This window comes from Canis lupus, chromosome 11 (assembly GCF_048164855.1).
Source record: "Canis lupus baileyi chromosome 11, mCanLup2.hap1, whole genome shotgun sequence".
Lineage (NCBI taxonomy): Eukaryota > Metazoa > Chordata > Mammalia > Carnivora > Canidae > Canis > Canis lupus.
The window spans coordinates 27,917,090-27,944,462 of NC_132848.1; the positions used below are offsets into that span (position 1 = coordinate 27,917,090).

At 40.5% G+C, this 27,373-nt stretch overlaps 1 protein-coding gene and 1 long non-coding RNA gene across 4 annotated transcripts in view; one reads left to right on the forward strand and one right to left on the reverse strand.

Annotated features, from left to right (window-relative positions):
- ENTHD1 (ENTH domain containing 1) overlaps positions 1-27,373 on the forward strand; it is a 106,342-nt gene that overhangs the window by 58,223 nt on the left and 20,746 nt on the right. For all 3 annotated transcript variants that reach the window (XM_072843882.1, XM_072843881.1, XM_072843883.1), the window contains one exon: positions 21-141. In XM_072843882.1, the coding sequence (XP_072699983.1) occupies positions 21-141 (121 nt within the window). The remainder of the gene's footprint in view (positions 1-20; positions 142-27,373) is intronic.
- On the reverse strand, positions 14,670-18,249 carry LOC140642223 (uncharacterized). Its single transcript, XR_012038723.1, has 2 exons — positions 15,913-18,249; positions 14,670-15,753 (listed from the first exon to the last, which is right to left on the reverse strand). It is a non-coding gene; the product is annotated as an uncharacterized lncRNA (long non-coding RNA).

Consider the following 27,373-nt stretch of genomic DNA (forward strand, 5'->3'; position numbering starts at 1 on the left):
GCTCTCCTGTTTTCTTTAAGGACCTGATGTTATTTTATGAGGATGACCCAAAGCCACTTTTGCCGACAGTCCCTCCTTCCATTATCTCATCAACTATATCATCAGAAGGGCCAGCAGACGTTTGTAACCTCTGGGATGCAGGTAAATTCTATTCTTTAGAATTTCATTGATGACATTTAGGAGTTGTGAAGGTTACTCAGAAACATGAATAAGAAACATTGGGCAGGAATTGCTTTTCATCAGATTTTATTTTGTGAAATATGGCAGCAGTGGTTTTAATTTAACTTCGATAATGAGGGATGGGACCAACATGGATGAATTCAACCCACACATGATCCTGTAATCTTATTTTACCATTTGTTTCAGTGGTTTTTTTCCCCCTTTATTTTGCTTTTTTTTTTTTCATTGTTTCAAAAATTATTAACTGCAAACCTCAAATCTCTTGTGAATGGTTTAAAATGCAGAAAAATTAGGGTTCATTTTTTCATTTCTATTAACTTCTCTTTGATAAAGTTTAAATTATGACATTTTTCATAAGCAAGCATTAGATGAAAATGTGAAAAACAACATGCATAGCATCCCACAAATTGGCTAATCACCTCTTGTATAATTAGTGTTAGAGAAGATACAGTATAAAATGATACAAACTGGCCTCCAATGAATTACATTATCAAATTCAAACTGGGCTCTGCTGCTACTCAATTTCTGATTGATTCATGGTAGAGCCACTTCATACTGTCTCTATTCTTCAGAAACTCTCAATTTTTAATACATTCTTCCTCTTGCTTTTCTCAAAAAATAGGACTCAAGACCCTCTGCCAAGATGAGAATGAAACATTCTCATTAGTATCGTTCATCCCCTCATTTATCTTTGCTTTTATATTCATCCAAGCATCCTTTCCCTCACTGCAGAGGTGGCTCCTTATGTTCTGAGTTTCATCTTCTCCCTCATCTTTGGGCCACGCGCTGTGATTTTCTCCATATATAGATCCCCAATATCCAAAATATAAAAACTAGTTGATTAGAATAGATTTATTTTACAGGTTCATGTTTATATAATTTTCTTATAAAGCTAGTCATGAGAATGATGAGGAGGATATTTCAATAAACACAGAACACGAAGTTGTGGGTTATGGTGATATTTGGAGTACAGGATGGTATTACTCACATGGATAATTAGTTATAAGTGGTTACCATTTTTAAGACAGCTTGCTCTGTATTCTTAGAATACACTTTATGTAAACTGATCCAGATCCAGAAGCTTGAAAGAAGAATGGTAAGGAAAACGTTTTTTGTGATCTAATATCCCCTCATATACCCCCTCCAACATTTTTAAAATAGACTTCATCTTTTTAAAGCAGTTTTAGGTTCAGAGTAAAATTGAGTGGAAGGTACAGAGATTTCCCTGCATGCCCCTGTCCCCAAACAAGCACAACCTCCCCACCTACCAACACCTCATATTTGTTGCCATTCGCAAACCTACATTAGCGCTTTATCACCCAAAGACCATAGTTTACATTAGCGTTCACTCTTGATGTTGTATGTTCTGTGGGTTTTGACAAGTGTCATAAAGACATGTATCTACCACTATAGTATCATACAGAGTATTTCACTGCCTGCAAAACTTCTGTACTCTGCCTGCCATCCCTCCCTTCCTCCTAATCCCTGGCAACCACTGATATTTTAACTGTCTCCATAGTTTTGCCTTTTCCAGAAAGTCATATTGTTGGAATCATACAGGAGATAGCCTTTTCTGACTGACTTCTTTTATTCAGTAACATGCACTAAAGCTCCTCCGTGTCTTTTCATGGCTTGATAGCCCATTTCTTTGTAGTGCTGAATCTGCTAGGATCTACTAGGGTATTTATCCATTCACCTGCTGAAGAACATCTTGGTTGTGTCTAAGTTTTGGCAATTATAAATAAAGTTGCTGCAAACATCCATGTGTGTGTTTTTGTGTGGAAATAAGTTTCCCCTGCCAACTTTATAATACAAGTGAAATGGAATATAAATGAGCCTAAGAGGCAGGCCTTATGAGGAAAAAAAGTCACAAAACATGTTACTTGGTTGGAACTCATCTTAATTGGAGGAGTTTTTCCTATTTTTGAGTCTTCCTCCCGCCCCCTGCCCCATCTTTCCTTCACACCAATCTCAAAGATATCTTGCTAAAGTGCAGCCCTAAGCATTTCACTTCCCAGCTTAAAAATTTTCCACAGTTTTCCACTGCCAATGGTATGTCTAATTTTTTTATACTGTCATATGAGACTTTTCATGGCCTGATCCCAGCCAACCTTTGTGACCTCATCACCCAATACTGCCAATGTTCACAATGCTGTACAACATTCTATTACTTGTATAATTTCTTCTCCTTAGAAAGTCTTTGTTCCAGTTACTTCGGCTGTGTAACACATTGCTCTAAAACTTTGTGGCATAAAATAACCATTTATTCTGTTCATGGATTCTCTGGGTCAGGAATTAGGACAGGGCACAGTGGGGATGACTTATCTCTGCCCCATGACGTATGTTTGGGCCTCAGCCCGAGGACACAAAGGCTGGGGATGGGAATCATCTGAAGGCTCGGGAATCATCTGAAGGCTCGTTCACTCATATGTCTGGTAGTTGGTGCCCACTATCAGCTGGGGGCCTCAGTTTCTCTCCACATGAGCCTCTTAGTGTGGTCTCTCCACATGGGCTAGTTTGGGCTTTCTCACAGCATGGTGGCTGGATTCCAAGGGTGAGCATCCTGTAAAAGAAAGGACCAAGCAGAAGCTGAATGATCTCAAAAATCATGCTGTGATACTTCCTTCCCATTCAGTTCATCAAAGCAATCACAAAATCTTGCCCAAGTTCAAGGGGAGGGAATGTAGACCCCCACCCATCTATGGACAAGTGTCAATGTCATATTGAAAGAAAAGCATAAGGGATGGTGTGTGTGTTAGTACAGGCATCTTTGGAAAATACAGTCTGCCACAGTCCTCCATCAAATTATGGATGCTTGACAAAATCCTATTCAAACAGGGAGGCTCAAATGTCACAACTGCTATAAAATCTTTTCTACATACCAGTTTTTCCTTTCACTGTGTTCCCATCGGACTTTGCCTAAAACCTTAGATTCAAATTTATAGTTGTAAAAAAAAATAAATAAATAAAAAATAAAAAAAATAAAAAAAATTTATAGTTGTGTACCATTTTATAAGTTTTATTTATTTGTAATTATATAATAAGTGAATATACTCTTATTTTTTTAAGTTTTTTTAAATTTTTATTTATTTATGATAGTCACAGAGAGAGAGAGAGAGAGAGAGGCAGAGACATAGGCAGAGGGAGAAGCAGGCCCCATGCAGTGAGAGCCCAATGTGGGATTTGATCCCGGGTTTCCAGGATCGCGCCCTGGGCCAAAGGCAGGCGCTAAACCACTGCACCACCCAGGGATCCCAATATACTCTTATTTTTAAAATTCAAACAATATAGAGTCAAAATCCTCCTTGACTGTCCCTTACTCCAACACAGTTCCCTCACCAGAGTTAACTATTATTATCAATTTGTTAATTACTCTCCAGGTCTTTCTCTGTGCATATACATATGTACGTGTATCTTTAAAAGTATGTAGAACTGACTTTATTTTGCTTTAGAATGTTGTTCTGTATTTTTCTGAAACTTTTTCTTTTTTTTTTATTCTTTTTCTGAAACTTTTTAAAGCAATATCACTTGGTGAGCCTTCAGTGTATTCAGTCAGTATTTAGAGATTTACCATATATTTTTTTAACTCCTACATTGCCTGGATATTATAGTTTATTTCCCTGCTAATAGACAGTTAGTGTTTTTATATTTTTCACTATTACAAATGGTGCTTCAGTGAATAGCTCTGTGCATATATGTGAGTGTCTCTTTAGGGTGGATTCCTAGAAATAGAATCCCTGGGTCATAACATATGCCCATTTTCATTTTGCCAAATAGCCCTTCAAAATATCAATACCAATTTACATCGTCTTGCAGTTTATGAGTACTTATTCACTCATACCCTCACTGGCACTTGATATTTTTCAAGTCTTATATTTTTATCACTTTGGAAAAGGTTGCATTGCATAGTAGGTATAATTTGCATATTTCCATGTATTAACTGGGTATTTTTATTTCTTCTGTGCATTGCCTGCTTATATCCTTAGTCTGTTTTTCTTTTGGATTGTGTGTTGTGTTTATTTAAAATAAATGATTTTGTAACATTTTTATATATGTTGTTAACCTTAAGAATAAAAACTGCCTGTTATTTCACCAGCAAAAATGGGGCTATTTGGGAATAAAAGAATTTCAATCCAGGACAAACAAGTGGTGGCAAAACCTAGGTGAGTCCGAGGAACAAAGGAAAGGTACACTTTTTTAAGGAGAAAAGGGATAGTTGGGAAGGCTGTTATAGGCTAAAAGTCCACTGGAGTCATTTGAAAGTTCCAAGTATGGTGGCTTCTCACTGACTGAGCTGTTGTTGGGAGGGGAAGAGAATCAAGAAAGTGTCTCTTCCTTCACCAAAATGTAGTGTAGTATGCATATGCAAGGTCAAGGTCTCTTCCTCTTGCATCTGCAATTGACTAGAATGGTAGGGCAAGAGCTCCCCTGAGGAAACCTTCAGACTTCATTTTAGTGAAGGTCCCCATTACTAATTTTCACAGTTACTTATCCTTTTCTGTTGCTTATGTTGCAAATATCATCTTCTAGGCTATGAATTGTCTTTCAGATTTCTTTATAGGTTTTTGTTTTGTTGTTTTTATAAAAGTTTTATGTAGTTTATATGTATTTTTATTTCCCTTCAGAGCTTTTGTTTTTGTAAATTTTATATTGAAGTATAATTAATATACAGTGTTATATAAGTTTCAGGTGTATAAGATAATGATCCAACAATTCTGTACACTACTCAGGAATGCTCACCAGGATAAGTATAGTCCCCATCTGTTACCAGAAAGCATTATTACAGTCTTATTGACTGTATTTCCTGTGCTGTACTTTTCCACTCCATGACATTTATTTTATAACTAGAAATTTGTACCTCTTAATCCCCTTTATCTATTCCATCCCCCTACTCACCTCCCCTCTGGCAACCACCAGTTCTCTGTATTTAAAAGTCTGTTTTTTTGTTTGTCTCTCTGTTTTTTGTTTGCTCCTTTGTTTCATTTCTTAGATTACACATATGAGTTAAGTCATATGGTATTTGTCTTTTTGGGGGTCTAACTTTCAAAAGAAGACATCCAGATGGCCAACAGACACATGAAAAGATCCTCAACATCGGTAATCATCAGGGAAATGCAAATCAAACTCACAATGAGATATCACTTCACACCTGTCACAATGGCTAGAATAAAAAAGACACGAAATAACAAGTGTTGGCAAGGATGTGGAGTAAAAGGAACCCCTGTGCACTGTTTGGGGGAATGTAAATTGGTGCAGCCACTGTGGAAAGCAATATGGAGGTTCCTCAAAAAATTAAAAATAGAAATACCATATGATCCAGTAATTCCACTACTGGTATCCACCCAAAGAAAACAAAAATAGTAATTCAAAAAGACAATTGCATCCCTATGTTTACTGCAGTATTATCTGCAATGTTCAAGATATGGAAGCAACCAAAGGGTCTATTGATAAATGAATAGATAAAGTAGATGTGGTATATTAGAATGTATCTATTCTGCTCTACTATCATCAGTACCATGTCAGGTTTTTTTGTATTGTGAAAAGTTTGGGAACATACTTATATAAGCCTCCTGCTTCTCATGGACAAGAGTTACTCTAGGACATATATTTAGAAGTGAAATTGCTGATCATTCAGTATGAGCATCTTCAAATTTACTAGATAATGTGGAATTGTGTTCCAGAGTTTTAGTTGTCCCCATGTCCTCACCAACCCTTCATATCATATTGTCGTTTTTGGAAAAAGAGAAATTGCCAATCTGTTGAGTGAGAATTAGTACAATATTTGTACTAAAGTGGGATTTGAAATGGAGCATATTTTCATATTTGTATGGTTCATTCATGTTACCTCATTTGTAAAATGTCTGTTCATGTCTTTTGGCCATTTTTCTATTTGATTTGGTTGTTTTCTTAATTGATTTGTAGGAATTCTTAATCTATTCTGGAAGCTAAACATTTCATTTTTTTAGTCCCAGTTTGGGGCTTGTCTTTTCACTTTGTAAGGAATCTTTTGAATAAGAGATAGTCTCAATTTTAATGAGGTAGGATTTTATTCTTTATGGGTTGTACTTTTTGTATCTTGTTATTTTTTAAGATTTTTTTTCTTGTCTCAAGACCATATAGCCTACTTCTATCAAGGCTAAAATTTTCCTAGTTTTGCTTTCCACAATTAAAATTTTAGTACCACTGGAACTGGTTTTTATGTGTGGTTGAAGCAAGAATCCAGTTTTGCTGCTAAATGGATAACCCAGCTGCCCCAGCATCATTTATTGAAAAGTTTGCTTTTTTCTCCACTGAGCTGCAATGCTATTTATATTCCAAAGCAAGTTTACCCATACGTATGGATTTGTTTCTGGACTCTCTTCTGTTCCAGAAGTTATGTGACTATGCCCGCACCAACAAATAGTTTTAATTACCCTATCTTTGTAATAATTCTTGATGTCTTTTTCCTCATCAGGAGTGTTTTTGTCTCTTTTTGGTCCCTTGCTTTCCCACATAAAAGCATGTCAAGGTCTTTGAAAAAAAAAAAAAAAAAACCTATTAGTTTTGATTGGCACTTCCAATCTGTTACCAGACCAGGTCCTTGGATCCAGCAACGGTAGAAAAGAGGCTGAACCCAAAATTTAAAGGCACAGACAGGCAAGGCTTAATTGGGGCAACAGCTGCAGCTGATGGAAGACACAGCCATGACAAAGGAACCAGACCTAAACAATAGCTAAGAAGTTTGAAAGGATCTCAGAAGGACGAGGAATGACATCTAGTAAGGGTGAGACAATACAGGGAATTGGGCACGCAGTCCTGGTTGACAGAACAAGCTTCTTTGTACACTGTATGTTTTTAGTTGCATGTTAAGTCCCTACCACTGGGTGTGATTTTTATCATTATAATGAGGGGGAAAGTTGGTGAAAAGTCTAATTTGTTGGCCATTGCATCTTGGACTAATTTGAACCAGTCTAGGCTTACACCCTGACTGGTGCTTTGCTAGGCAAAAAAGTAATAGTAGCCAGCATAGAGTGTCCCAGGTCCTGAGGGACTTGTTCCTAAGGTCCCTACTGTCTCACATCTTTAAATCAATTTGGAGCAGTAGTATCTTTACAACATCACATCATTCCATTCATTTAAGTCTCCTTTAATATATTTTATAGTTTTTTTTTCCATACAGGTCTCCTATATCTTTTATCAGGGTTATGTACTAGGTACTTTATGTATTTCTGTTGCTACTGTAAAAGATATTTTATAAGTTGCACTTTCTAACTGTTGATGGTGAAATTAATTTTTGTATATTGATTTCGTAGCCAGCAACCTTGCTTAAATAACTCTCACCCATTTTTCTAATTTACCTATAGATTCTTCTGGGTTTTTCACAGCATATCATCTGTGAATGATGGCAAACTTGTTTCTTCATTTATAAACTGTATCCTTTGTATTGTTTTCTTACCTCACCATGCTAGGTAGAACCATTCATTGTTGAATGAGAGTGTGATCATGGGCTTCCTATACTTGCTCTGTATTTTAAGAGAATTCTTTCAACATTTTGCCATTAGGATGGGTTTGCTGTAGGTATTTTGCAGATATCCATTCCTAATTTATTAACAGTTTTCTCATGAATATATGTTGAATTTTCTCCATTTTTAGCACCTGTGTGAATGGTTATAGGTTTTTCTCCTTTGAGCTATTAATTTATAAAGTAGTTGATTTCCAAATATTAAAACAACCTTGAGGGATCCCTGGGTGGTGCAGCGGTTTGGCGCCTGCCTTTGGCCCAGGGCGCGATTCTGGAGACCCGGGATCGAATCACACGTCAGGCTCCCGGTGCATGGAGCCTGCTTCTCTCTCTGCCTATGTCTCTGCCTCTCTCTCTCTCTCTGTGTGACTATCATAAATAAATGAAAAAAATAAAAAATTAAAAAAAAATAAAACAACCTTGAATTCATGGAATATACTCAATCTGGCCATGGTATATTATCTTACGGATATGTTGCTGGGTTTGATTTGCTGATGCTTTGTCTAGGAGTTTTGCTTTTACATCTATGAGTGAAGTTAACTGGGATTATCTTTTCTAATATTCTTTTTGTCATGTTTTAGTATTGAAAATTTGCTAGACTCGTTAAAAGAGTTGGAAAGCATTTGCTCTTTTTTAATATTCTAGTTTGAGTAGAATTGTTTGTGAGATGATGCCAAAATAGATAAGGCATTCTTTAAGTTCACTCATGGTGCTGCCTGAAGGGCTGCAGGCAGAGAAGGCAAATCTGTACCCAGAATATGTGTGTCGCTATGAAGGCAAAGCACTGCTCCCTTTGTAATGGAGAGATCCAATACAATGAAGCTGACACCATGTACTGGTTATTTTCCCTGGAAAATAGTATCGTGCTAGGGATGTAGCAGTAACCTCTACTCTTGTCAGCTGCGGCATTCACCAGTTGGATATCCAGGTCACTTGGGGCAGGAGCAGTTCATGTCAGGGAGCCCATGCATAGCCGCCATCCCTGCCACATGGCCAAAGCCTATTGGACAGCCTCTGGAGTGACCAGGGAAAGAGGATGATGTGGCCAGTAAACAGAGTGTCTTGCCCACTCACTTTTTGAGAGCCTCTTCCACAGGGAATGTCCCATGGCTGGCATTTCTATGGGACATAAATACTTTGCATGTACATCCTAAGAGATCCATCCGTGTATTTCTTTGTCAACAGTCTTGTCACCTCTGCGTCATCCCTGGGGTCACCACCAACCTACAGATGACAACCATGAAAAAGTGCTTCAGTGATGCTGGTGCCTGTCACAGTACATTTTGAATGCCTTGGTGAAGGAAGTATTCTCCAAGACAATTAGAAGGTGGCTGAGCATGTTGTACATAGTAGATCCCTCCCAGCAGTCCATCATGTGGATTCTTGAAGCTTCCTTTCCAGGGTGCCAAAGAAGTGCCTTTTGTTCTGAAGGCCTTTTCTGAGTCCTGTACACAGTGCTGTCTCACTCTCTGGCACTCTCTCTCTCTCCCTTTTTTTCTGGTCCTGTTGAAATGTTAGAGTCTAGGGCAGTTTTCCTGAACATTTTATTAAAAATTGACACACCACCACCACCATTGGCCCTCCCTGTGCTGGTCCCCACTCTGTTTCTTTAGTAGCACTAATCATCATCTGAAGCATGCATCTATTTGATTTAATAAGAGTCTAGTCTGATAACGGGAGTTCCCCAGACCACCTACAGGTATCATAGTGAATCTGCCATTAGTAGAGCACTGAGTCTGGGCTCTGCTCTTTGCCACTTCCAGGTATATACAAAGCTTTTCAAGCAGTTGCACACTGTTTTACTGTTTTTAAATGTTGCTCATGAATTGGGTGCATTGTACTAGTGTCTTCTGTTTTGAGGGCAGTTGCTATATGCTTTCACATTTCTCCAAAAGAGTCTTTATATCAATCATCAGAGCATTACAAAGCATGCTTTGAATTACAGAACTGACTATAGAAATTTGAGAGGTTATCAACATAGCAACTGTGTATTATATGGTTGATATTAAGAAATCCAATTAAAACCTTTTTTAACTTAATTGTTCCCTCTTTTTACTTCAAAAATATAGGAAAACATGATTCAAACGTGAAAAAAAGACACAAATGAAACTATTAAAGGCTTCCATTGAAATGAATGAATAGAACAAAACCACAATCATTTGCAGTAGAAGTCAATTAAATAATTAAAAGGGTGGCAGGATGTAACTACAGTTAAAGATGCCACCTTTTATTTGTCACACAGTGGCCCAATTTTTTCATCATTGTGATGATTAAAAGAAATATGAAGAGATCTCTGACTTTTGAATTTTTTATGAGTTTTAGGTCAAGAAACCATCCAGCCTAAATCCTTCTATTACTAATGAGTGTGTGTATTATAAAAATGTCTCATAAGCCCTCCAACATTCCAAATTAGGAGAACCAAACTTAATCTGAGGTAAGATGACAGGTTTTTCATCCAAATGACTGACATCTCAGATATATAAGTCCCAAGTAGACTGTATCTGAAGGAAACAAATGGATGTATATCTTTCTCCAAAAATGAGTAAATTATTTGTACTACAAAAATTTTCCAAATACCTACTCTGTGCCAGCCATGGTGCTAACTGCTTGATCATCAATGACATACAAGATTCCTGCCTTTATGTAGCTCCCAACACAGGGACCAAGTATAATCCAGTAAGTGAGGTAAGAGTTAGGATAGAGGACAGGGAAGCACCCAGGAGGGCACCTATCCCTGACTTCAGGTGTTAAGGAAAAGCGTTGCCCATACTGGAACATGAAGCATAGGTAAAATGGCCAATTCTTATATTCTGTGTGCTGAGTATACTTTCAAGCATTTTAATTCATTTAATCTTCATACCAATCCTGTGAGATAGATGAAGAAAACACACACACAGAGTTTCAATAACTTACCCAAGGACACAGAGCTGGAAGTGGCAGAGTCAGGATTTAGAACAAAATAGTCTGATCTCAGCACCTATACCAATGTGTTTCAAATCTTTTGACTGTGCTCAAGTCAGAAATGCCTTTCCTGCCATGACCCAGGACACATGGACTCACACACACCTGCAACAGTAGTTTCACAAAACAAGAGTTTTGGCAGTGTACTCTGATGTATTCTATTTTTTTCTAGACAGGTTTTTGTTGTTGTTTTTAAGTAGGATCCACAACCAGCATGGAGCCCAATGTGGGGCTCAAACACATGATCCTGAGACAAGACCTGAGCTGAGATGAAAAGACTTAACCGACCACCCAGGTGCCCCACAGTTTTACTTTTTAAAAAAATATTGGCTGTGACCCACAATTTGATCTCACATCCCACTAATGGGTCACAGCCCACAGTTTGAAGAAGAGTTTACTACACTATTTTGCCTGCTACCCAGAAGGAGCCAGACGAAGTGAGGAGAAAAGAATGTCTGGGCAGAGTGAACACTGTGTAGGAGACCAGGGATGTGGGGGAAAAAGGAGCTTGGCAGGTTTGAACAACTGATGGAAATGTAACAGGGGCTTAGGATTGAGTGGATGGCAGGAGAGGTACCAGATGGAGCCAGAAAGGTAAGCAAAGTCGTATCAATAAAGGTGACCATGTAATTTATTGTCCAGACGAGGACACTTTTTAAAAAAGGTTTTATTTACTTACTTATTTATTTATTAGAGGGCACAAGCCGGGGGGAGAAGCAGAGGGAGAGGGAGAGAGAATCCTTAAGTAGACTCCCAGCTGAGCAGGGAGCGCCATGCAGGGCTCGATCCCAGAACCCTGAGATCATGACCCAAGTGGAAGGCAGATAGATGCTTAACTGACGGAGCCACCCAGGTGCCCCCAGACCAAGATACTTTTGATGTGAAAGGTAGCACAATTAATAACTATGCCAGGATAACAGATGTAAACCTGGAGCTCCCTTGGCAGAGTAGCACTGGTGTGGTCTGGATGTTTGTACCCCCCTCTCCAAATCCATACACTGAAAACTTAATGCCCAAGGTGATGGTAGTTGGAGGTGGGGCCTTTGGGAGGTGATGAGGTCTTGAGGGTGGAACCCTCATGAATGGAATTAATGATTTATAAGAGACCTCACTGAGCTCAGTACACAGTGAGAAGCTGGTACACAGTGAGAAGCTGGCAGTCTGCTACTGAAAAGGGGGCCTTCACCAGAACCTGACAATGCTGGCGCTCTGATCTTGGACTTCAACCTCCAGAACTGTGGGAAAGACATTTCTGTTTATAAGCTACCCAGTCTGTGGTATTTTGCTTTTCTGTTTTAGTTTTCTAATTTTTGTTTTGTTTTTTTTTTTTTTTTAAGATTATTTATGAGAGACACAGAGAGAGACAGAGACACAGGCAGAGGGAGAAGCAGGCTCCATGCAGGGACCCTGATGTGGGACTCGATCCTGGGTCTCCAGGATCACGCCCTAGGCCGAAGACAGGTGCTCAACCACTGAGCCACCCAGGGATCCCCTAATTTTTGTTTTTTTAAAGACTTATTTATTCATCTGACAGGGAGAGAGAGAGAGAGCGTGCACACAAACACACAAATAGGCAGAGGGAGAGGGAGAAGCAGGCTCCCTGAGCCTGATGCAGAGCTCGATCCCAGAACCTCAGGATCATGACCTGAGCCAAAGGCAGACACTTAATCAACTGAGCCCCCCAGGCACCCCTGTGGTATTTTGTTATAGCAGCCCTAACAGACTATGGATCAGCATGTGTGCCCTGTCTCCTGATGAACTGTGTTGAGGGGTTTTGGGTGTGTCTGAATAACAAACAATAGGGAGCCTCTGAAGTGTTTTAAGCAAGGACATGATATAACTGCTTTAGGAAGGTGACTGTGGGGGTAGCATAAAGAAAGGATCGGAGGAAACAAGTTAGAGCACTTGGGTCAAAACAGAATTAGAGACTTCAGACATTTCTAAAATGCAACTCCGATCAGGTCACAACTCTGAGAAGCTCTCCTAGGTTGAAGTCCTAACACCTTAGCATGGCAGATAAGCCCCTGGTTTTCTCTCCAGCTTTACTTGTCCCGGCCTGTTCCCCTGTCACAGGTGATGGCCTAGCTATGGATGCTTGAACTGCCTGCCTTAAATGCCTAGTGCTGTGCATATGCCACTTCCTCAGGTGGGAAGCCCCACCCCTCACATATGAATTCATTTGTGTGAATCCTTAAGATTCAGCTAAGATGCTGTTTCTCCATGGAAGCCTTACCTGACACACCCAAGGCAGGGGTTATTGCTCTTTCTCTGGGCTCTCATGGCACTCTGGATGCTTCAGATCCAGTGCTGATTCTGTGTTGTAATTGCTCGTTATGCCTCCCCACTGTCAAATCAGCTAGACCATGATTTTTTAATTTAGATATAATTGATGTATAACATTATATTAGTTTCAGGTGTACAGCAAAATGATTCACTGTTTTGTGTATATTGCAAAATGATCATCACGGTAAGTCCAGTTAACATTCATCACAGTACATTGTCACAAATTTTTTCTTGTGCAGAGAATACAATGATGATCTTCAAGATTTACTCTGTTAGCAACTTTCAAATATACAGTACAGGGTTATTAACCAACAGTCCCCATGCCATACATTACATCCCCTTGACTGGCTTATTTTATGGCTGAGAGTTTGTACTTCTTAACCCCCTTCATCCATCTTGCCCACCCCTACCGCCTACCTCTGGCCACCATCAATCTGTTCTCTATACCCATGAGGCTGTTTTATTTATTTGGCTGGTTAGTTTAGTTTTGTTTTTTTTAATTCTACATATAAGTGAGATCAGAATGGAATTTGTCTTTTTCTATTTAACTTACTTCACCTAGTGTAATACATTCAAGTTCCATCCATGTTGCAAATGGCAAGATTTCCTTCTTTTTTATGGCTAAATAATTCTGTGTGTGCTTTTGTATGTCCTATTTTCTGTATCCATTCATCCATCAATGGACATTTAGATTGCTTCCCCATCTTAGCTATTGTAAATAATGCTGCAGTGAACATGGAGGTGCAGATATCTTTTCAAGCTAGTGTTTTCATTTTCTTCAGATAAATACCTAGAGGTGGAATTGTTGAATCATACAGTATTTGTTTTTAATTTTTTGAGAAACCTCCATACTGTTTTCCACAGTGCGATCACCAACTTACATTCCCACCCACAGTGCACAAAGCTTATTATTCCACATCTCCACCAACATGTGTTATTTCCTGTTTTTTTGCTTTTGTTGTCTTTGCTTTTAGTGTGGAATTTTTAAAAATCCTCACCAAGACTGAAGCCACAGAGGTTGCCACCTATGTTTACTTTGAGGAGTGTCATGGCAGCCAGTCTTACATTGAAATATTTGAGCCATTTTGAGTTTGTTTCTGTGTATGGTGGAAGATAGTGAGCCAACTTCATTTTTTTTTTTGCATGTGGCTATCCAGTTCTCCCAGCACCATTTACTGAGAAGACTGTCCTTTCCTCGTGGTATATTCTTGGTCACTTTGTAGTAAATTAGTTGACTGTTATATGTGTGGGTTTATTTCTGGGTTTTCTATTCTGTTCCATTGATTTGGCTATGACTTTTCTTTTTTGAGAGAAGGTCTGTGTCTTGTTCATCATTTTATTCTCTGCCTCTAAACCAGTGCTTAGCACGTAGTAAGTATATACTAAATATTTGTTGGCTAAACAAGCGTCATTTGAAATGCCCCTAAATTGAAGAGAGTCATAGTGTTTTTTTCTGTATTTCTTGCATATACTTTGAAAGTGTCTTCAGAGAAAAGTTAACCATAGTTTTGTAAAAGAAGAGCAGCTTGAGCAGCACATGGGTGTACTCCAAGTTCACTGATGAAGTTTAATACCAGCAGAGTCATCTTCTAAAATTTTATAAAATTTTCCTCATTCCTGGTTGACACTTGTTATCCAAAGGAGAGTCTGTTTAAGAGGAGGAAGTACCCAAAACACATACAATTGGAAATCATGTTCAAGGATATAAAGAAGGAACACACATGAGAGGGTGGTGGCCCAGGAATTAATTAACTAAAGATTTTATTTATTTATTCATGAGAGACACAGAGAGAGGCAGAGACATAGGCAAAGAGAGAAGCAGGCTCCATGCAGGGAGCCTGATGTGGGACTCGATCCTGGGACTCCAGGATCACACCCTGGGCTGAAGGCAGGCACTCAATCACTGAGCCACCCAGGCATCTCCCCAGGAATTATTTATTTAGCTTTTCTTTTCATGTCACTTCAAGTCTGGTCTGAAACCAGGATCTGTCTCTGGTGTGGCAGGAGCCCGGAGACCAGCATGGATGATTTCTCCCCAGCTCCTGGATGATGTTTGTTACTCAAGGTAGGGGATTTTAGAGGGAGGGAAGTCTGGAGGGCAGCAAAAGAGCTGAGCAGCTCTTTGTGGGGAAGGAACACCAAGGGCCTTCTGGGAGATGAAAGAGTTCCTCAGAGGCAGAGGTGGGTCTTATTCACCTTTGTGTCATCAACATGATATTTTCAAGCTGTGACCTCCAGTGCGCCAAAAGGGGTAGCCCTATTTTTCTACCTTCCTAATTTTAAACTTCCAAAAAATATCACTTTGCTTATTTTGTTTTCTCAGTCATTTCCGGTTTAAACTCAATCAATTCAGGATTTCCTTTTCTCCTTCCTCCTTTCAAGGATGGGCATCCAACTTTCAGGGACAGCTTATTAGCATCATGGCTTTGGGGATGGACATCTTCATCCTGACCTCTGCTAAGAGGAAACTTAGCTCACTGTTCTCTAATTGTCCACATCTCTTTCTGCCAGCGTCCACTGGTTTCCTAATAGCACTGCCCTGGCACAAAGTTGTGAGGCTGGGCTTTTAGCATCCTCTCTGCCCCACTAGTGAGGCCCTCTCACCTCTGCCACTCTGTCTCTCAGCTGATCCTGCAGCCTTCAGGCACTGCTGGATGCTCCCCAACACCTCTCTCATGTAGTGGGGGCTCTGAATGGCTGCCCTGAGATACTCTCTTCCCAGACCCACCTCCCTGCATTTCTCCGAGGCTGCTTCCATTCTGTGCTGCTGGTGTGATTTGAAGACAGGGGGAGGAATTCCAAATGTCACTTGCTCTTCCAGGCTCCACCTGGGGAACAAGCAGAAATCCTTCTTACTCTCCAAATGAAAGCAGCATGAGGGAAAGAATTTTTTTTCTATTCTTTTTTTTTTTTTTTTTTCTATTCTCCCTGCTGAATGCTCAGGACCTAGAAGTATGGCTAGCTAACAATAAGGGCTCAAGACATACCTGGTAGAAAGAGGGATGGCTGGCCTCTCCAACTCCCACCACCAGGCCCTGGATAGACTCAGAGTACAAGACCTCCTTGCCAGTATCTGACTCTTGATTCTTCTGTTTGTCTCCTTCCTCAGAGGATCTTTAGTCTAAGGTAGATGCATAGAGGGGTAGGGCAGGGAGTGACAGGCTAAATCAGTATTCTCCCCAAACTCCCTCTGTGTTAAATTAATCTGGCTTTTGTTTTTAATCTATATCTTCATCATAAATAAATAAATAAATAAATCAGTCAATCAATCAATCAATCAATCAATCTTCATCTCTGACCCATCAAGACAGTCCTTCTTGGGCAAAAGGAGCTCTGTATTTTGGTGACTGTGGTTGGCAAAGGGCCTTGGGGATTCAGTTGTGGTGAGGGAGACTCTACCTGTTAGTACTTCATCCATCATCCTTTCACCTTTATAGCCCCAGTTCTTCACACACTGCCTGGCACAAAGTCGATTCTCAGTTCATCTTCACTGAATTGAATATTGGATGAATCAGAAATTGGTGGGATATTAAAGGGTAAAGAGTGGAAGCTTGGGGCAGGGGTGGTCCTCAGGGTAAAGATGGAATGAGATCTAGAAGGAGTGCTCAATATTGTCAATTCTTTGTTGAAACAGAATTCTATTCAACAAAACCACATGATTTGCTCATTTTAATACTTATAAAGAGTGTTGCTATAATTCTTACTAATTGTAATGCTAGGTGTTCCCTAGATCCCAACTTAGTAAACTGTCTCAATTTGAGCCCAAACCCAGAGATTGTCCAGCTTTTTATGAGCATAAAATAGCTATCAGCAACTAGATATTAGTTGCTAAACAGTAATTTTAGAAGGGAAGATTGATAAATTCTATTTTAGTTCAACAGGTACTTAATCAAGTTTCTACCATGTGTCAAGCATTGGTGGTAGGCAGGAAATAATGGCCATGAGTATGGCAGGCCCTGTCTGCCCCAAGGAACTTTTGTTCTGGTAAAGGTAACCAGTAACCTAAACAAAGAAAACAATTACAGATTGTAACACATGTTATTAAGGAAATGAAGAGGAACTTCAGTGAGGTATGCTTTAGTTAGGGTAGTAAGAGAAATCCCCTGCACCAAGATGGTGTGCTATGAGGTAAGGATGAAGAGGCGTGAAAAGAACATTCCAAGCAGAGGCAACAGCGAGTTCAAAGGCCCAGGGGCAGGAATAAAAGGTTAGCTTGCTCCTAGAGTTGCAAGCAAATGAGGGACCGGTGGTCTGCGTGGAGATCAGAGAACAGTAGGCAGGAACCATGTCACTCTGTACTGTGTAATCATAGGGAGGAGTTTCAGACTGAATTCTGAGTACAGTGGGAACATTTGAAGCACAGGAATGCTACAATCTGATTTGTATTTACTTAAATATAAACTGAGGGAAAATGCATTACCAGGGTAGACAGAAGCAGAAAGGTGAATGAAGAACCTAGGTAGACTATCCAGTGACCATGACTGAGGGCAGAGGCAGTGTCTACAGAGAGAAATATACACATGGGAGATTTGTTTTGGAGTTCAGCCCTCAGGACTCCTGGTGATTGGTTGTTGGAGTGAGGACAAGGGTGGAAATGAGGATGAGCCCTAGTTTTCTGCCTTTGGGAAGTATGTGATGGTGTTGCTTACTGAGAAGGGGAAGACGGTGGGGAGACCCGGTCTGAGGGATATGTTAAGGGCTATGTTTTAGATGTGTTATGTTGGAGGTGCCTGTGAGCATCCATCTAAATCCTTGTATTCTAGAAATATTGAATATCAGTACACTAAAGTAATTAAATTTGAACTTAGATGATAACTGTGCTTCTGGGGTTCCGGTTGTATGTCTGCTGTGCATTTCAGAGATCTGAGCATTCCACTATTCTTCAAAACAAAACAAAAAAAAAAACAAAACTAGGCACCACAAACCTCAAATGTAGGTTATCACCAAACATGCCCAATCCCTTAATAAAATTCTGAGAGTGATCTAGCAGTTCATCTCTTTGTCCTTGTTATTGATTACAGTCCAGCATGCCCAACATGTTCAAAGCATAGCTTCAGTTTCCCTGAAGTTAGCGGTTTTAACAAAATGTAAATAGTGGTACTTGATTTTTTCCCTCTTCATATTGCTGTCCTCCATACAACAGAGTATGAGTGCTTTAGAGGACTGGGTGATGTAGACAATGAATGACCTAGTTTCTGATGGGTTGATTAAACTCCTGAAAGTACGTTTTCCCTCTTTTTAAAAAAATTTTATTTATTTATTTTAGAGAGAGAAAGAGAGAGAAAGCAAGAGAGCACAAGCAGAGTGAGCACCAGAGGGAGAGGGAGAAGTAGGCTCCCCACTGAGCAGGAAGCCAGACACAGGCTGGATCCCAGGACCCTGGGATCGTAACCTGAGCTGAAAGCAGACACTTAACCAACTGAGCCACCCAGGCGCTCGTCCTTTTTCCCTCTTGAAAGATTTTAATGTGTGTGTGAGAGTGAGAGGGAGAGAGAGAGATGGTAGCTCTACTGCACTACAAAGGTATTCTGGAAGTGCCTCAGAGTTTTGCAGCAGGTGTTTCTTTTATACTTTGGATCAGCATGCAGTATGGCCTTGAGACAAGATAAGCAAAGGACTACAGCAGTAAAATCTTGATAGCTTCCTGTGGCTCATGGCAAGGTCAAATACTTTGAATAAATATAGATTATTAAAAGGGTGTTTTACTTCCTTGAAGGTATTTGATTCATTTAATTCAGGAAAGAAAGGGACGCCTGGGTGGCTCAGCGGTTGGGCACCTGCCTTCGGCTCAGGTCGTGATCCTGGGATCTAGCATCGAGTCTCACATCAAGCTCCCTGCAGGGAGCCCGCTTCTCCCTCTGCCTATGTCTCTGCCCCTCTCTCTCAGTCTGTGTCTCTCATGAATAAATAATCTTTAAAGAAAAGAAAAAAGAAAAACCCAGAAAGGAGTACTTAATACTTTGATAATGATAGTTACCAGTACTTTGCTACCTACAAACGTGGGAAAAGCTTAATTATTCAGAAATGTTCGATCACTGAATTGTGACAGTTCTGTGGCAATCATATCTTAACTGTCATCTCTGTCCCTACTTTGGGGGATCTTGTCATCTGTCGGCTGCACTATTAGGATGCCTTTGTCAGTGATCTTTATGCCTGAGCCTCGCTCCTATCAGCCACATAATTTCCACAGAGATCTAACACAAAAATCTTAAAAACAGCCTCTAATGGCTTTTTATTATCTACAGGATAAAAACTATATTCCTAACTTATATTTGCAGGAGTTTGGTGGACTAGATGCTCTGAAGAGCCTCCTGCTATGGAAACAACACACACACACATACACACACACACACACACACAAACCTAGATTCTGGATAAAAGATACCTTTTAATACATTGTTGGGTTCATGGGAACTAAAGGAAATCTTGAAGGGCAAAGTCGAACAAAAACCATGCCGTGTAAGCCCAAGAACTGGAACCCAGCTGGAGCAGGGAGCTGTGAGTGCAAAGGACTTTCTAAAGGCAGGTTTTCCAGAAAGGCAGATGCTGACATCAGCATCAGAGAGCACTCCCCCACACCCCACCACTTCCCCCACTCAGGCGGAGCCAGCAGGCAGGGAGAAAGTGGAGCCTCAGACTTGGCATTCAGGGGGCACTCAAGGAGGCTGCGCTGGCTTTAGGTGTGTAGTCCTAGCTCCTGACAAAAATACAGATCTTTTTTGGAAGCCCTACTGAGACCCAAGACTCTTAGAGATTAACCTCAACCAAGCATGATGTCACAGTCAGCAGTCGCCGAAAACAGGGGAATAAGTCTCCATGCCCCAGAGTCTAGAGAGACGCACATAACCGATTCAGCCTGCAAGGATTCAGATGTGAACCATTAGCTATACAATATTAGCGGACTATGAAATGCTTAAAGAAAAAAAAATGGATAGAATCAGTAAGGGATGGATGACTAGACAAATTTGGAAAATAACCAAGTAAAACTTTCAGAACGGGAAAATATAATTATTTGAAAGTAAAAACTCAGTGGATGTGGATGGACTAAACACTAGATTTGATAAAACTAAGGTGAGAATTAGTGAATCAGAATGTGTATCAGAAGAAATTCCCCAGAATGCAGCAGAGGCCAAGAAGGTAGAAAATATTTTTTAAAAGCTGAGACACAAATGATAAATGAAGTTTAGTATGGCTGATTGGAGGTAATATTTGATGACATAATAGGAGATCATTTTTCCAGAACTGATGAAAAGCATGCGTTCAAAAAAATCAGGGAGCATAATATATGCCAGATATGATAAATAACTACAAAAATTTGCCAACTCACATGTTATAATGAACATCTAGAACACCAGAAACAGAAAAGCGGATTATCCATGAAAGAATAACAGGGCAGACTTCTCATCAGCAACATTAGAAGCCAGAAGACTGGAAATATCATCTGCTTTCTCAGGGAAAATATCTGCCAATCCAAAGTGGGTAGTCATTTAAGAATAAGAGTGAAATGAAGACATTTTCCAAGAAAAGATGGTTCAGATAAACAAAAACTGAGTTTATCATCACAGATTCTCAGTAAAGGAACTCATAACATTTATTTCAGGAAAAAGGGAATATTCCAGAAGGAAGGTCTGAAGTGCAAGAAGGAATGGTGAACAAAAATTGGCAGGAGTGCCTGGGTGCCTTGGTCCATTTAGCATCTGACTCTTAATTTCAGCTCAGGTCATGATCTCAGGGTCATGAGATCAAGTCCTGCGTCCAGCTTGGCATTAGGCATGGAGCCTGCTTGGGATTCTCTCTCTCTCTCTCCCCCTCTCCCTCTGCCTCTCCGCCCCCAAAAGAAATTGGTAAATATGTACATCAATCTAAACAAATGTTGTCTTTTAAAATTAATTATAACATCTAATTTGTGGTGTTAGAAAAAGAACTAAACTTCTAGGTAACAATATCATGCAACTGAGAGAGGGTAAGTTAGAGTTACAGGTTCTAAAATCTCTGAACAGCAAGGGCTGTGCTGATGTGAACTATCTGGGAAGAAAGCCATGGTGGTCATCTTGGGTCTTGTTCAGTAGGGCTGCCTAGAGAGCAGAACTCAGCAGGAAGAGTCTGGAGGTCTGTGAGGATGCATCATCCCTGCAGACCTTGAAGCCACCCCAGTTTGCTCTCCTAGCAGCTCTACCTTCAGAATATATCCAGAAACCAGTCATCTCCACTGCTGATCCTGGTCCTGTCTACTGGTATTGCTCATACAGGGCCTTGCTTGGGACCTCAGCTCTCCCCGATTCCCCCTTAGCCATTCTTCACATAAAAGCCAACATGATTTTATTAAAAAGTCATATCGGGGTGCCTGGGTGGCCCAGTTGGTTAAGTGTCTGCCTTCGGCTTGGGTCATGATCCCACCAGGGTCCTTGGATCGAGCCCCACATTGGGCTCCCGCTCCGCAGGGAGTCTGCTTCTCCCTTTCCCTCTGCCACTCCCCCTGTTTATCCTCTCTGTCTCTCAAATAAATAAATAAAATCTTTAAAAGAGAGAGAGAGGAAGTCATATCATATTCCTTTGCTTAAAAACCCTCCAGGGACTTGTCATCTCACACAAGAATATCTCTGATCTGGCTCCCAGCTTTCTCCCTGACTTCCTCTCCTGTGGCTTCTCCCCGGCACTCACTCCGCGTCCATCTTAGACCCCTGGCTGTTCCTGTTCCCGGGGACGGGACGGCCCAGCACCCTCCTGGCCCTGGGTCCTGCAGTGACTGTTCCCTCCAACTACAGCGCAGCCCTCCTCTACTCCATATGTCTTTCTCTCCCATCTTCTTCAGCTTTCTGCTCAAGCTCCACCTTTACAGCGAGACCACCCTCCCTGCAGGCCTGCTCATCCCCCTGAGCTCCCCATGCCTCCGACCACTCCATCATCCTCCACAGAATGCATCGTCTGACGTACTGTGCACGAATCTTTGGTGATTAACAACTTCCTCTCCCCTGTAATGCATTGTAGCTTGTGCTCCAGGGCAAAGACTCCGTGATTTTGTTCACTGTTGCATTTTTAGTTCCTGGAATAGTGTGTGCCACACTGCCTAATAAATATCTTCTGAGGGAGAGAACGTATGAGATGAAGGGGTGCAGAGGGAGGAGAGACGAGTCAATCTGAAATAACGCAGAGATGTCCTGTGGTTCACTGAAAAGGTCAGTGGTCCTCAGGAAAGCGTCAGTTGAGAAGTGGGAATGGAAGCCACACTGTGGTGTTCTGAGAAGGTGATCAGGAAAGAAGGAAATGAATTCAAGGGGAAACATTTGCTTTCCATTGTGTTTGGGTGAGGAGGGGAGCAGGAGAAACGCTGACACAGAGGCCCACGGAAGTATTTAAAAAAAGACCTCTCCTCTGTGATTGAGAGGAGAAAGCTAACCAAAAAAAAAAAAAAAAAAAGAGGAGTTGAAGATGAGAGGAAAGGCAACTGGGAGTGTTTCGGTGACACAGATGGCAGGACGGGCCTGGACAGGCATAGGCAGGGTTTCTGACCCTCAAAACGAAGGGAAGAGAGCGAAGAGTAGTCGTAGGTCATAGTTCAGTTGGCTGGCAGGAGGATGAAAAGCTAAAACAAATCTGTTGAAAAGCCTCTCTTTCCTTGAGGAAGAGGGGAGAAGGTTATTTACTAAAAATGAGAGAAGGTCTGGTTGACAAGGGTGCTTGAGGAGACCAGTGAAGGTTTGGAATTATCTTTAAGAGAAATGAGAGGGCAAAGGACAAGCAAAAGGATTCATGGACACTCCTGAGGACCCATGGGGCTTGGAGGCCTGAACTTCCAGCTGTGAATTCTCCCCTGTAGCCAGCAGTCACCTGGTGCTACAGGATTTGTGTCCCCTTAGTGCCCGCAGCCCTTGGTCACAACGCTTTGAAGAATGAAGAGCTAGATCAGACGAAGAGTGGTGGGCAGCAGGGCCAAGTTTACTGAGCAGAAGTATAAAGCTGCCGGAGAGGGGGGGATGCCCAAGAAGGTTGCCCTTGGAGTTTCTAAGTTCTGGTTTTTTTAATGAGCTCTTTTGTGGAACTCTCTTAAGCAACCAGGGTGTGCTGACACCCTGTGCCCAACAGGGTTACATATCTGTTTACCTATTAGGTTAATGTGTATGCACTGATGGTCTTTTTTTTTTTTTTTCTGACATCTGGGGGCTTATGTCCTAACTTCCCCTTTGTCCATGACAAATGCTTTGTGGTTAATTGTCTTATTTTAGGACATTTTACAGAAGTCATTTTTGCAAGGGCTGCAAAGCAGAATGTCAGTCTGGTCCTGTCTAAGCTCCAGAACAAGATGTTAATGCCATTTTATATTAGCTGTTCTGACTCCATATTTTCTTGTTGGAGACCCTGGCCATGACTGCCTAACTGTCCAACTCACTCCTAACCCTGGGAGAGGAGAGGAAGAGAGGAGTCAAGTATGTGCCAGGCCTGAGGGGCTAGATGCAAACATTGGAAGTCACCGTGGAGGGGATGCAGCAGGGAGGTGGTTGGAGTAAGCTGAAGCAGACCTGGATGTGTCCTACATTAGGGAGTGGTGCGGTTAGGGGCGGGGTCCCCAGGGTGCTCTGAAGAACTCTCCTATCCACTCCACAAGAGAGCCAGTGATTGGGTGCCTGCTGTTGAGAGGCTGTGGATAGCCATGTTAGCCAAAGCAGTAGCAGCAACCAAGAGATATGTGACTGTAACAATGGCCAGATGAGGAAGAGATAGACATTTGTCTCTTACTCCCCTTCCTCTGCTCTGACATGAATAGAGCTGAGCTCAGAGGAGGGAGCTTTGTCCCATAAGTAGGTCAACTTCATCCTCCAGATGAGAGAAGGGAAAGAGAAGTAAAAGCAGGCCCTGGAGGGAGAGCAGCTAGTGCAGAAGCCCAGAGGTGTGCTAGCATGAGGTGGACTCTTTCTAGTGATTAAGAATGGCTGATGTGTGATCGGGTGGGTCACTAGAGACCAAAAAGAAGGTTGTGTTCTGACTAGACATGGCGTTAGTGTGAGAACCCTCCATCTGCCATATTGCCTCAACTCACGCCCAGATTTTCTTTCACTTTGATCTCTGTGCTGTATTTTTTAATAATTTCTTTGTACTACCTTTCAGTTCCCCAATTTTCTTTTCAACTAGAGTTACTGCTGTTTTAATCACCAGTTATTTTTTTTTTAATTTTGGTTATTTTGTTTTTCATTTTTAGAAGTTCTACTTGAATCTTCTACTTGGTTTTTGGTTTTATAATCTCTTATTCTGTGCTCATATTTTCAAGCTTGTATGTCTTTAAACATATGAAGTATATCTATGGTTATTTTATCTTCTGTGTTTTGTAATTGAAATGAATTACAATGTCGAAAAACTTTGCCAGTATAATTCCAGTGGCTTTTGTACTTTCAGGCACAGTGCAAAGTATATGGTCCATCCTCGAATTCATTCATCTATTTGTTGCATAGATGAATGAATGAAAATATATGGAAGGTGCTGGAATAAAAAGAGGAAATGAGGGCAGCCCAGTGGCTCAGCGGTTTAGTGCCGCCTTCAGCCCAGGGTGTGATCCTGGAGACCCAGGATCGAGTCCCACATCGGGCTCCCTGCATGGAGCCTGCTTTTCCCTCTGCCTGTGTCTCTGCCTCTTTCTCACATGAATGAATAAATAAAATCTTTAAAAAAAGAGGAAACATTAGTAGGTAAATTACAGTATGGTACTGTAAATCATATTATAAAAATATAAGCAAAGAGCTCTAAAAACAAGGACCATACACTAACTGCCTGGGGAAAGAAAAATGATATGACTCCTCTTAGGTATTCAGGAAGGTATTTTCCAAAGGGACGTATATTATATAACATATGAAATTTTAATAGTGAATTTTCTTCTTAGCTTATTGTGTAAAATAGAGCATTCATACTTCATGAGAAATTAACTCTTCATCTGAATTCACAATTTAAATTATATTCTTAGCTTTGTTGCAGTGTTGCAGACTTAGACGTGATTTTTACTCCATATTGAAGTCAAAGTTTATTATTGGTCTCCACATCTAATGAGGAAAATATTTGAGAATTATAGGTCTTCATCTCCTCATCATCTTTCCATAGAACATCAGTTCTCCGGGTCTCAAACATCACCTTCTGAAAACAATGGGCAAAAAAGTATGCACATTATGCCTGTGGTCTATATATACAGGAATTTCCAGGGGGAGAGGAGAATACCTGGTGCGTTCAGATGCCCATGTTTCCAGTCAAGGCCATGGCAGGAACTCCTCGGGAGTTTCACGTCTTCAGACTGTTCCATAATAACAACACCCAGGACCTATTTTGTGTTTACTGTGTGCCAGGTGCAACTTCAAGCATTTCATATATTTAATTCATGTCAGAATTGAAACTCTGGCCAATTTATCTAAAGTCTTTATTCTCCTAGGACGCCTTGTAGGGTTTTAATGGCATTCTAAGGTCTGGTCTGATGATCACAAACACTTGTGCCTTCAAGCACTTGCTCATTTCCTTCAGCCAGGAGTATGCTCTGTAAAGCAGGAGACCTTCATGTCCCAGAGAGCACTTTCCATTTACACCCTAGTCTTGGACGCCTGGGTGGCTCACTGGTTGAGCGGCTTCCTTTGGCTCAGGGCATGATCCCAGAGTCCTGGGATGGAGTCCTGCATTGGGATCCCCACGGGGAGCTGCTTCTCCCTCTGCCTGTGTCTCTGCCTCTCTGCCTCTCTCTCTCTGTGTCCCTCAAGAATAAAATAAATAAAATCTTTCAAATAAGTAAATAAACCCTAGCCTCAACAACAGGAAACGTTGCAATAGCTAGTGATCACTAGTTTCCCAAAGACATGTTCAGTTTCAATTTTTATGATGATAATCTATTAAGGGAAATTATGATTTTTATTGTTGGTGGAACCATAACTATGATATAAAATTTAATAATGAGCATCCTGTACCTATTTTATAATCCATTCACTCTGACCCATTTTCAGGGCCTGAAAACCTTCAACTGTCCTACCTGAGGTTTTAAAAGAAAAGCCCCTTTAAATGTGTCCATATCTCTATTTGCTTATGAAAAGTAAAACCATTATCTCAAATTTATACTGAAAGCAGTAAATATACTTGCCATATTTCATAGCCACATTTTCCAAAGTATTTTCTCTTTTTAAAACTTGGATACAATATGTTCTGTAGTTAAGTATAATGAATATGATGAAGTGAAAACTTCAAAACATACAACTATGTACGCACACACACTTAACACAGACCAGAGGGAGAGTCTAGCTGTTCTAATTTATGATTATTTGGGGTTTCATGCATATCCTGTAAGAAAAACATATTAAGACTTTCACATCAAACAAGTTATTCAAGTTTCACGTTCATATCCATTTTAAATTAGTGGCTTGTCTGTCTACTTAAACCAATATATTAATGAGCAATTCAAATTGCCTCTATATTAATAATTTCTAACTGTGGCCTCTTAGCAAAATGGACTTATTATCATCAGATCCGATTTCCTTTGATTAACATAATTGCAAAAGTAGAAGCTCCTTCAGTTACACGTATTTAAACTACAGAAAGACATATTTTGGCATCCATCTTTTGTCAAGCTTGCCAGCTCTCTGCTTTGTAGCTGTAATTGGATACAATGTATCAGACTAACAGGAGAATTGATCATGGCAGTGGCTCTGCTGGAATTAACACCCATTATTAGATTCACCATATAATGGAATATAAAAAAATATGCAGTGATTATAGTACCTGAAATAAGGCAGTGGAATTATTGAAAAATGAAAAAGAGTTACCAGTATAGAATGTTCCTATCTGTAGGCAAAGACTCTTAGAATTAAATCCAATGTTCCCTTTCAAAAATGATTTCATCATCGTCTCCAAAGGAGCAAAAACATTTTCGGTCCCTTCAACAACATAGCTCTTCTCTTTTGTCCGTAGGCTTAAAGCATGGAGAGGTGTTGTTGTTGTTGTTTTCCCTTACTTCAGGCATTTTGGTGATAGTCTGTATTTAAATTTGCAATCTGATGTCTTACACCAGGAATAAGCTTCTTCCTAAAGATAACTATCAAGAGTAATCAAGCCAGCTTTACAATGACCGATGTTTCAAGGTCGTATTTTGCATTAATCAAGTATATTGGCAGGTGTAAAGCACTGTACAATAAAGGAAACTGGGGACAGACTCATAATTTAATACCGAGCTTCTCATCCAGGAGTCTGCCAGAGAGATACTTGAGAACAAAGCTCTTTGACATTCAGGTTTAAATTGAAAGAAAATGAGAAACCAGATAAAGCAAGCCAACCAAATTAATTCACTCTGTAGTCTTCTCTGCTTTTTAGTGGATTTCAGAGAAATTCTCTCCTGGAGAAAGTTGGAAAGCCCTCACAAAACAATTGCTTTAGTGTTTACAGAGTATATATATTTATGTGCTTTGTGTTCAACCATATAGAAACAATATTTATTGC